General features: G+C 37.1%; 1 protein-coding gene across 3 annotated transcripts in view; it reads right to left on the bottom strand.

The window, feature by feature from the left end:
• Positions 1–164: 164 nt before the first annotated feature.
• Positions 165–12,235, bottom strand: part of LOC139671576 (protein O-glucosyltransferase 3-like) — a 53,677-nt gene continuing 41,606 nt past the window's right edge. For 2 of the 3 annotated variants that reach the window (XM_071554692.1, XM_071554673.1), the window contains exons 2-8: positions 9,171–9,368; positions 8,483–8,769; positions 7,474–7,690; positions 5,897–6,093; positions 4,857–5,051; positions 3,761–3,865; positions 165–2,917 (exon numbers count right to left, since the gene is read on the bottom strand). In XM_071554692.1, the coding sequence (XP_071410793.1) occupies positions 2,792–2,917; positions 3,761–3,865; positions 4,857–5,051; positions 5,897–6,093; positions 7,474–7,690; positions 8,483–8,769; positions 9,171–9,267 (1,224 nt within the window). In that variant the 5' untranslated portion in view covers positions 9,268–9,368 and the 3' untranslated portion in view covers positions 165–2,791. Of the gene's footprint in view, positions 2,918–3,760; positions 3,866–4,856; positions 5,052–5,896; positions 6,094–7,473; positions 7,691–8,482; positions 8,770–9,170; positions 9,369–12,235 lie in introns of those variants that run through there. The other variant, XM_071554683.1, reaches the window with a different exon arrangement.

The raw sequence follows: 12,235 nt of genomic DNA, 5'->3' as shown, positions 1-12,235 counted from the left end.
GCACAAACAGGTTTGACTGAATATTTGGCAATTCCTGTCATCAAACTCAAATAGATCTGACATATTTCTGGCCTGGTGGGGCAATTGTTACAATTGCTCTTCATTATAGTTTACATTGAATCTAATACCACCAATGGAAAGAAGAGAGGCTTTGCCTTACCTTCTTTTATATGTGGAAGATCTGTAGTTATAAATTGAACCAGATTTTCTCAAATTATTATTTTTAGTAGATTTTAGTAGGATTTTTAGTAGAAGTTCCACTATGTCTCTACTTTTTTTTTTTTTATTTTGGCAGGACGATGTATTCATATTTTTCGGGATATTTCTTGCCTGTAAGCTATAAAAGCATCTGTAAAGCATTCTGTGACAAACCACCTTGGATTTGAGGGGATGCTTATTACAAAAGCAACAAGTTTTTTGGCAGAAAAGAATTTAGAATAGTTTCTTTCCACCTTTTTATGAGGGGAGAGAGGAGGGATGAAATATTCTCATTTATTTATATGCATAATTTAAATTTAATCTGATTCTTCTTCCAGTTTGAAAGACTTCTGTTTCAAGCCAGACATGGATATTTCCAAAGAACTACAAAGCATGTGCCATGACTACCTCTGTTCCCTTGCATTTTAAAAAATATAAATGCATGATTTTTGGACTTTTTGTTTGAAATACATGGAAAACTTAATTGTCTTTGCTGAGCACATCACCTCTAAAAACACTGGTGAATATAAAATGCACACGGTGTAATGGATAATATAACAAAATAAGATCATACCATACAGTAAAAATTATTGTACACATAAAAGGAAAGAGGAGCACATACTCAGCTGTGTCAGCTTCAGCTTCAGCCCTGTTCCTGAATTTTGATGTAGAAAATTTTATGTCAGACAAGTTGAACATGTATTTATAGTCCGACAGTCTAGGACTGATTGTCATGCTAAACAAAAATACAACCACTATATGTAATGGTATTAGAACCAGAACAAAGAGGATGATGGGTAGACCAACATGTTTTTTATTAACTGCATAATGTATGACTGATGGATAGTTGCATCAATCTCTTTAGAAACCTGAAGCTCTTCCCATACTTAGCATACTGAAAAATGTAGTCTTCATGTTCTAATGCAGAAATGTTATGAGAGTAACTTGCAGTGAAGAACCATAAATCAAGTCAGCATGAGGTGTACAGCACTTAACTTTATGCACCAGACCAATCAGGTAAATCTTAAGATGTTTCCATTCCTTTTTGTGTGGGGAGAATTTGGTATCCAGGAAAGGTATTGCCTGAGTGTAGCTGAGTCAGAAGCTCCTCAGGGAGGCTACTTTAGCCAAGGTGAAAACACAGAGGACAGAAATGGGTGCTTCTGGGCACAGGTATTGGTATCACTGTCTCCTTCAAGGACTTTTATGTATTTTGAGGTAGACAAACTTGAGTAAAAATCAATAGAGGTATTTGGAGCCACATCCAGGACCAGAATTTTTTTCTGCCCCACCCAAAACCACACTTTATTGCAATGGTACGACCAGCTCCTTCTGGCCCTGTAAATTTTGCACTGTTAGCTTCATGGCTCAAGTGGAAGACCTGAAGACCTCTTTTCCAGTCTGGAGCTAAGGCACTCTCTTGAAAAATGGCTTTAAATCAAATCAAGTAGGACAACTGGCTTCCCAAATGCTTAATATGGACTCTAACCCCTAGGCTGTCACACAGAAAGTGCGGCATAGGATTTTCTGCCATATGTTTGAACCAGAACAATGAAGTCTGATCTGCTCTCTGATCTCATTATCAGGTTAGGTATCAACTAAATTCAGAAAATGGTAAAGATGCCCCTGGGGAATTAGGCACAGGAAAAAGTAGCTCCTGAACTCAAGTGAAAAAGATGGTGGCATTCCTTACCTCTATACAAAAGTTAAACCTAGGTGGTCTAAGTCTATCAAACTTCAGCTTTCAAGTAGCCTAGAATACTACAGACGGCATTGTACTGAGACACCAGTATTTTGCCTGGCCTGAAATTCCCAAGTACTTTTGTGGATCTGTGCCTTTATGCACAGATACAGTCACTAACACAGAACATGTCTTCAGAATGGTGACCTGATGCTCAGAGCGTGTGATTGCAATAGCTACACAGTCTGCTTTAAAGCAGCATTTAATTCTGGTGATTCACAGCCATGATGCTTATAAATATATTCTTCTAATCTCTCCCTGTCCTCTCCATTTTTCTCTAAAATTGATGAGTATCATATCATGTTGTTTATTCTGTTACCTGTCATATGCCATAAAATAATCTCAAAGCAAAACCAGATCTGGTATTTATAGATCTCAAATATTCATTTTGTCCAGTTAGAAAATAATTTTGTATACAAGAAACCATTTAAAACTGAGGTAAACTTTATGAAGAAATCATAACACTATTTTAGGTTGTTGCAAATGCTCCTTTAGAATAACTGGCACCGACTCATGACAAGATCTTTTGTGGCAACTGGTTCCTCACAAAACTTTGGTAAATAGATCCCAGCTGGAACACAAGCAGCACTGCATTCTTCTTCCTGATGATGCAGTACATCAAACAAATTCCCAAGACACTCCCCATTACAGGCTCAGTATCTGTCTGGTATTGGTCATGGAGCCAAAATTGTGGGAACCAGTGTTGTACATCACAGTGAGTGTGAAAAAGAGTATGAAAATACAAGAAGAACACATAACTAAGAACGTGTGCTAGTGCATAAGTGTCTTAGATTTCACAGCTTAATCCTTATTCTTGCATTTTAAGTGGGTGATTTTCTCCATCCAGTACAGTTATAGATCTTCCCTTAAAGGCTTTTTCCTGTGGCAACTGCATACTGAGTCCCTCTCATCAGGCTGAGGTACAAGTTCCATTCCATCCCGTATTTCAGGTTTGCTGGCTTGGCGTTTGGCGTATTCCTGAAACATGTAAACACCATTTACGAATGCAATAAGCACTAACATATAATTCATGAAACAAAATGTCCCTCCTCCCTTCCACTCAGAAGCTTACCTTTACCCAGCCTCCTTATGTCACTGTTTACAATCTCTGTACAAGGTGTCTTTATAACACACGTACTAACAGGCTGCATTGCCTCTGAAAACACCCTTTAATGTTTTTCCCTATTATTAATGGTAACTTGAATATTGTCATTATTTGTGCCTCTAAACCACTTTATGCAGATAAAGCTGTCATTTTTGTACAATGAACAGTTCTAAACTTTGTGTCAACCTGTGTCTGCTGAAGCTGACACCTAACTGCAAAACAGAACAGGAAAAAGAAATTCGAACTTTCAGAGAAGAGAAACTTCTTTCACTAGAGATTTGCACCTCCTAGGGAAACAATGACTGCAGACCTGCTTCATCCCCTACCACTCTGCTAGCCATACTTCTGGAATTCCTTTTCCATGTATTCATTGTTTTGTAATGCAACAGAGTATCTCATTATATGTCTGAGAAAGGAAGAAAACTATATACAGATTATCCCTTACAGAGATCTATTAGAAACCACATACTGACACTGAAAACAGGGTTGGCTGTGGGGATGAGGGAAAAATAAATTGGTGATTCTGTAAAACAGCTATTATGTCAGGTTGCCTCCTTAGTGATGAATCAGATTTTAGCAGAGCTCTTCACACTGATATCCTGTGAACAATATGAAGCATGTCTGCTATTGATCTGAGTAAGGACTGAATATGAAATTTGTAGCACTGGTAGCAGTAGCAGATGGGGAAAAGGAATAAAGAGATCTATTGTACTAACCTGGAGCACTTTATAATAGTAGCAGTAAAACCTATGAGGCTGAAGTAATTCTCTTCCCATTAATTGTCCTTCTTTAGCAATTTTTCTTGCTTCTTCATCTTTTTCCTGGACAATTCAGAGAGAACAAATGAATAACAGAGCAGTCAATGCAGTCAGCCTGGTTGGCATTAGGAGTTTTATTAAATGAGCTATTCAAATTTGCAACTTTATGTGCAATTACTGGTAGACTGCAAAGGCATGCTTTACATTGCGATTTATTTAAAAACACTGGATTGCATTTATGGTCACAACTGGTTCCTATAAGGTCTATCAATAACAACTTCAATGAATAACAACATTTTGAAAACTCAGTTATTACTGCCCCACTGTTTTGTCCAAGCCACAAGCCTCTTCAAAATCAGGTCTGATGTCTCCCAGATATACTTAGTTTTATGAAGACAAACCCACAGCGGTTGTACTCTCCTGTGCAATGGTATTCAATGCCTTCCCTTTAAAAATAACTCTGCTTGAATTCATGTATTTATTCTCAAGTTTCTCAGTTCGATATTCCAGCTTTTACTATTCTCCCCTGATTTCTTATGAAGAACTACACTACTCTCAAGAACAGAAACCTCTGTGTTTTTTAACCTAATAGCACTTTAACTTGGTGTTTTCAATCACACAATTTTATCTTACAGGATCCCAGCCTCTCATTCTGAGCATGTTACAGAGCAGCAACTTCTTGTACATTCAAACAGAACATGCAGTAACTTCTGCTCTAGTCAGGGCCTAAAAAAAGCTACAGCATTAATTAGGTAGTACCTAAGATTCTGGTTGTTTCTTTGGCAATTACCTTAGTCTGTACACTACGGCTCTGACTCATGAACACTTCTGCACATACCTAAAATTAACTCATATGTATTGGTCCAAATACAAATGGTTACTTCAATTAAGGCCTTCCGACTGAAGACTAACAACAAAATTCACCTCCTTTATCCCAGGATCTCGATAGAGTCCATGAAAAATATGTATGTGAAAATACAAAAGAAAATAGTATTAACATAAATTCTAGTCATGTTTGTTTATTACTTTGAACATGAATTACTAATGGACTTACCTTAGCCCATTTTATTTTCTCTAGCAAGTCCTCTAAGTTTCTCTTAACTGGAACATAATGTTTCCAAGGTTTTAATCCAATATAAAAGTGTTCATAGTACTGGGAATCTTGCTTCAATATTAGACTGTCACCCAGCAACAGGTATGGAAACCTGTAAGCTGCTACAGTGCCATCTACGTTCACTTGGTATTTGTACTACAACACGAACAGGAAAAAAAGGTGAAAGGTTTTCTATAAGAATGGGAACACAGACTATATAAAAAGTATTTAAACTGGCAATAAGTAATTACGTTTATTAATTGTAATCTCCGAAACTGTTTTAGTATCAAGCAGGTGTAATTTCATGGTGTTTTGAGTAAGAAAAAGGAAGAAGGATATGTTTTCAACAACAGACTGACAGTAAAGAACCTTTGTGTCACAGGAACTGCCTGATGAGTATTCTAGTGAAGTGTCCTAGAATAGAGCAAGGGATATAGTGGGGAAGGAAATAAAACTAATCTATACTTAAATTAAAAAAGAATAAATCTATTCTAACTTAAAATTACATTATTATATAATCTGAAATATTATACTAAAAGCCACCATGAATGCACTGCTCTGGCAGATGTTCTTGGCAGTTACAGCATTTCTGATATACCACTGTCTGGAACAGAACTTCAATTGTATATATTATAATGACTTTATATAGGACTCTGTCCTCTTTACTTTTTATACCTCTGAGGCCATCAAATTTCTGTGCCAAAGTGCAACAAAAACACTCATCTATGTTTCTTGCATTTGGAATGGGTACAAGTTGTGTTCACTGTTTTCTTATTTACCCCAAATAAAAGAAACCCTGATGGCAAGAAATCCAATTGCTCAAGCTGTTAAAAAATAAAAATAAGCCAAGATCTCTCTCTAAGGGTCTTTCTTGGCTTTCTTAACAGGTGTGTCACAAAAGATGTTGTTTACAGGTGGTTCATCTACTTCACATGGAATCAACAAAAGTAAGTCTTTTCAGCTGGTAAGAACTTGACAGCAAAACTTTATTTGCTTGCTACCTTAAAGAAGTCAAAGAAGCCCATCAGCTGAACCTTTCCCAGCTCTTTTTCTTTTTCTCTGAAGAAGAAATATCCTGTTATTCCAGCATCTAATAGTTCCGGATTTTCCTTGGATAACTTGACAAGATGGAGACGTTCTTCCCGGCTGTCTCGGCCTCTAAACAAAGCTCGCTCAGTTTTGTTTTCCCAGAGTGGGCCTATGAGCATCAAGTGAAAAGGTAAAAGCAAACAGTAATGAAATGTTCATCGCACATTTAGTGCAAATGAGGAACTTGGTAGGACAGTGATGTTACACTCAGAGATGTGGTAAAACAGGCATGGTTTCTCACAGTGAAAACAATCACTTCTTAAGCACAGGGTTAAACTCACAGTTCTGGATTGAATTTTGGAGTGAGAAAGTGAGCCACTTACAGAAGGAAAATCAGAGAATTGCTTTTCCACTCAACGATTTTATATTTAAATAACTTCAACTATCTTGAAAGCTACGTAAGGGATTATAATAAAATATATAAGTAAAATACAAATAATTAAAGTAATTCTTCATCCATAAAGCCAGCCACAATAACCAAACTTCTTTAGCAAAACACACTTGTTACCCAGCAATTTATTCAGGTCCTTCAGGAATCACTTAATGCTGCCTTAAAAAGTAAAAGAAATGACTGTGTTGTGTCCCCTAGATACTGAGCAAGAGCCTGAAAGATTTAATCTCTACTTATTGCCTGCTTTTAAAAATATTAAATATATCCTTCCACACCCTTCTGCTGAAAAAATCCTTAACGAACCTATTAAGTGGAGTAGTCTCTTATTATAGTCTAATTGGGAAAAGTAGTTTTACTAAATCAGTAAATACAGAATGCCTTGAATTGATCGTTTCATTAAAATATTTAAAAACTAATAAAGAGAAGCTGAGAACTACTGAAATAAAAATAAGTAACTTCTCACTCAAGTTTTACTCCTTAAGTATTATTTATGCCATTTGTCTGATCCCTAAGTATTCATTAATTCATTAATTTCCTGGGGGAGAGGGAGACCTGTTAGGAAAACTGACTTTCTTTCAAAGCTAAAAAACTATTCAGAAGATCCCGTTCTGAGGTACTATTTTTATACAGACAATATTTTCTCATTTGAAAGAGGCTGTGGCATAGTATCAGCTTCTTTCTTTCAGGATCCAAATTCATATTTTTGCAAACAGAACACTGGGCCATAGCACTATCAGGAAAAGGATTACTATTTGATTAGAAGGAACATATCTGAGTCCTTCACTGAGGAGAAAGGCCTTTTAATTATGTTTACCTTCCTTTTGACAGGTCACAGTAGGTATTTTCTGGATACTTTTAAGTTAAAATTCATCATTATTGAAAACTGTACTGCTTTGATTTTGGTTCTAAAAAACCCTATTATACACCTCCTTTCTGGCAGTATTCAAAGTGTTATGATGTGTAAAGACTAACTTGCTTGCATTAAGAGATGTCCTAGGGCACTTGTGGACTGAAGACTTTAACACATTATCTGAACACAACTTGCCTCTTTGAGGGAAATTACAGATTCTTTTTTTAAATCCACGATCTCTGATTTACCTGTATTTCCTTGAATGGAAAGCAGATCATTTGTGACTCCACGCAGGGTTTCAAGAGTCGAGTGGGTTACATCATATGTTGGAAGGACTATATCTCTAGAATCCACAGAGCCACACCATGAGATGACAGGTATAGGGCCAGGGGTATCATTAGCTTTCCGATACTCAACTGGCCAGTCTCCAACATTAACATAAAATTCCACATCAGGAAGACGAACCTAAATGTATACCCAAGACAGGATAATAACACAAAGAGAGAAGCTGTTTGTCAGTCTTGCAAATATTCCTCAGTCCTCTGATGTCATGTAGATTCAACAAACCTACTGGATAGTTTACAGATTTAGCTGTGCTTCAAGGTATGAATTTCAAGTTTCTGCCCTGCAAGCAAGTATGAAATGAGCACTCAGAGGCCAGGAAATGGCTTGCAGTCAGGCCTTAGCCCCGGCAGCTTCCCCAGCATTTTCATCACTGCCAAAGCCAACCCCCACATGTTACCCTCAAGATACACTGTTGTCTTGATAGAAAAAAACAAAAATCTTACTTCAGGAATTGTACCAGGAAGATACAACAACAAATGTGGTGTTGCCATATTTAAATATGTTTAGCCTGGAGAAGAGATGACTGAGAGGGGATCATAACAACACTTACAAATAATCTTAAGGGCAAGTGTCAAGAGAGAGACTCTTTCCAGTGGTGCACAGAGAGAGGACAAGGGAAAACAGACACATACTGAAACACAGAGGTTCCACCTGAATATGAGGAAAAACTTCTGTGAGGGTGACAGAGCACTGGAACAGACTGCCCAGAGAGGCTGTGGAGTCTTCTTGCCTGGAGATATTCAAACTCAGCCTAGACCTCTAGGTGATCCTGTGCAACCTGTTCTGGGTGAACCTGCTTTGGCAAGAGAGCTGGACTAGATGATCTCCAGAGATCCCTTCCCAGCCCAACCATTCTGTGATTCTGTGATTCTGGATAATGCCTTAATAGTTTTATATGATCAAACCTGATACCTTTCTTGCCAGTGACAGGAACATTTCATCAGAGAACATTTTGAAGTCTGTGTACTTCCCTAAAGAGCGACGGTAGATGTGATTATTGAGAATAGTGTAATGAACAATAGCACCTCTTGTCTGACTGAACTTTGCTGGGATTTCCTTAAGCATTCGCTGAAGGTCAATGGTGGGAAAAGAAATGAAGTCTTTTGTAATCTGGGCTTCTTGAGAAGGACAAGACATAATGTTCTGCCAGACCTCAGGGTCTTCTTCCGGACAGTCACAATATTCATGATAAACTGGTCCTGGGGAAAACAAAATACTGAGAGTCTGTACTTGTGATTCTGCAACAATCATAATTCCATAAACACACTGGCATACAGATGTAGACATTACAGTGACTTGGCATTTTTTATTCCATGTTTTCTAAAGTTTTCCTGGGAAATCACCCTCCCTATAAATTCTGGAACTTAGCAGTGTAACTAAGAAAACAGCAATATATTTTCTTTTCAGAATTACTAGATTTTGTGTTATCAGGACGAAATTAATCCGCAAAATTAAGCTCCATTATTGTGAACCTGACAAGGACACAGGGGATTCACAACTGATCTAACTGTGCACAACTACCACAGCTCAGGTAATGCAGTTTCAATTATAATCCAACTCAGAACTTTGAACATTACATTAAATTAAAAATTGCCCTTACCTTTTAAAATATAAGGAGATTGAGCTACATGCTGATCACCATAAAGTATCTCAATTTTTAAGCCTTTTGTGACACTCCCATACATCCGATACCGCATAAGAAATGTACCATCATTTCTATCCAAAGGCCAAGGGGTGTAAATTCTGGTGATTTCTTTTGGAGAAAGTGCTTTAATTACCACTTTAAACTGTGTTCTTCCTGAAAAGAGGAAAATAAAACCAGATAAAAGCACTTTAAGCTATTAAAATCACATTTATTAAATAAAGGTGAGAGCAAACACTTCTGGATTAAGACCACAGAATTGATTTTAATTTATCACTAGAATTTAATTATAACAAGTAGGTAAAATTAATTTCTGGTGATGAAAGATCATCCTGCCAAATTTTCTTGATAATCACATACCTATAAATGAAAATCCTGCAAGTGGAGATAAAAAGTTAAATATTTGATTAGGAGACAGAAGGAAAGGCTAACAGTATTTTGAAGCTAAGATTAAGTTTACTGCTATATTTTCATGTTAGTAGTCTGAGATAAAATAATTTCCTCTAGATTAAGAAAGGCAGGAAACCAAGTTAAAGTAACATGAGAAAAAGAGTACTTGCCAGCTTATGGAAAGTCAGTTGCAGCATGCAGGAGTCAGATACAAATTGTTCAGCTTGGACTGCTGCTGACTGTCTTGCACATTTAAAGTCCCAGCTACTGAAAAGCAGGGATAAGAGATTGACAGTAGAGATGTTCCCTGGACATCTGCCTGACCTGTGCTTAAAGATCACCACCATTTCATCATTAATGCACTACTACTTTTTAACTGGCTATGGAATATTTTATGGACAACACAAGTACATGTAAACATAAGCCTGTTATATTCCCTTATTTCTGCCACAAGTGGTCATCAGCAACTTGATTCTTAAAAAAAAATAAGACAGATTATCCAGAAAATGTTACAGTCTAAGCATTATGAACAAATACAATGACAGCACCAAGCAGAATACAGAAATAAATGAAACTGAAAAAATCCAGATAAAATCAAGATGCTACTAAAATTCAGATGTGCTCCAACAGAACTAAATGACTGAGATGCTACAGTTAATTCTATACTTTGCATCCACAAATGAATGCACTGCTGTGGTAAGTACAGCAGTGTTTTAGCAATCAATCATGTCTTCCTCAGGGCACTGGATCTTGAAATTGTATTCAAGTCAACTACTGTGCAAGAGTCTCCACGTTAAATGACTCTCCCAAAGGAATGGAGATCTGTGCCTCTAAACGTCACTGCTAGTCACAACCACCTTTTTCAACTTGCTTAAAAATACCTGACTTTAACCAAGTATCGTCCCACTATGACTATCCCCTAGCAATACTTGGATGAAAAAGTCTTCAAATCCACAGCATGTCATGAGTCAGGATCACAGAGAAAATTTCCTGGTATCATGTCTTTGTCTCCTTCTACCCATTTTATAGAACAGCATTTTCATGGATGTAGAGATTTTCTACCAGAGAAACCCAAGTTTTCAGTTGTCATAAAAATGAGTGAATATTGAGAAATCACAAGTCAAATACTACTGAATTTTAACTCCTTGTCCTCACCTACAGGAAAGATTTACATGGGTCTTTTTCCCTGCTGGTTATATCCTTAGCACTCTAGAGACATGAGAAGCTCCAGATCTACCCAAAGGATACATTAATTTTAGTTGGTGGTACTGTAAGTGCAGGAAGCCTTTGGTAAGGGAAGTGGCCTGACAACAAAGTCCTCCAGGAAAAAGCTAACCCCGCTGAAAGTGAGGGAGGAGAAAAGGAAGACTGAATATTTAATGTAAGTACAAATCATTCAGTGGGGGCAACAAGATTTTTGTTTATGATTTACAACATTCAATGTGTAGTGGGGCAAAGGCCTCTAAGTACTACTGCAGTATTAAACTATAACAGCTTTTTGCTGATTTTTTATTTAACTGGAGGAAGGTTACCAGGGTACTTAGACTCATGTTTTTCTGTTTCTTTCAGTCCAAGGAAATGATACAAGAAAGGTGTGTCCTTGTTGAATCACACCACTAGTACTTCTCTGCTACCCTGAAAACATATCTGGGACAGCATGTTAAGTAAAAAATAATTTTCCAGTCCTGCAGGGCCCGGAGACAAAGGTGAGTCTAACAGAGAGGCACTAACTCTTTAGCAACATAGGAATGAGCTGGAAGAAGTGTGCCATTGCTCTTTGAAAGTATTTTGTAAAACCTGCAAGAATACCTGGGAGGCCTTGAAAATATTTGTTAGCAGAGTACGTAGATCATCTGAAGAACAGTTAAGAACTAACTTTATCAGGGTCAATCATATACAAAGACAAGGTTGGCAGTTGTTAAACTTAGGTGAAAACCTACCAGAAAAGAAGGATGAGGGGATCCAAGTATCCAAAGGAAAAAACCCAAGCAGTTTATACTAAAAGAAAGTTCTATATTTTCAGCAGTGACCTTTTAATCTTTGGAATAATTTTTCTGGGGAACCAGTGAATTCTGCATGATTTGACATCTTCCTACGAAGACGAGTCAAAGAGTTACAGCCTCTAGGTCGAAATTACAGTGTGATGTGTAATGGTACATGTCAACTCTGGTGAACAGACTTGACACCCAGAAAACAAATCTGGATTTAAAATCTAATTATACTATAGAATGTTCATAATGGATTTCAGTAAGTGCTGACCTATTCGACTGACATTCTAAACCTCACAAACAACAATTTAATAGATGTGCACAAATTTTACAAATGGGAAGTCTTAACTGCAGCTCTCCTGCTCTGACTGCAGTGCTCCTGTTTGTGCAATGGAGGTGATAATGCCAATTTGTTTTGCTATCCCAATAGAAATATTTTGAGATGTATTTAATTTGTATTGGAAAGCAGTGCCTGAATAAAAATTATCAATTGCAATTCTTGCTGACATTTTACAGATAGAATTTGAACACTTAAAATCATTTGAGAATGGAAGTTTGTAGCACATGTCCATAGGAATACATTAAACAGTGCTCATGCACTGGAATATGGTCAATTGTATTGCTAAATTGTTAACGGATCCTCAG

This window comes from Pithys albifrons, chromosome 1 (genome assembly GCF_047495875.1).
Source record: "Pithys albifrons albifrons isolate INPA30051 chromosome 1, PitAlb_v1, whole genome shotgun sequence".
Taxonomy (NCBI): domain Eukaryota; kingdom Metazoa; phylum Chordata; class Aves; order Passeriformes; family Thamnophilidae; genus Pithys; species Pithys albifrons.
This window is presented reverse-complemented; position numbering and strand designations above follow the sequence as displayed.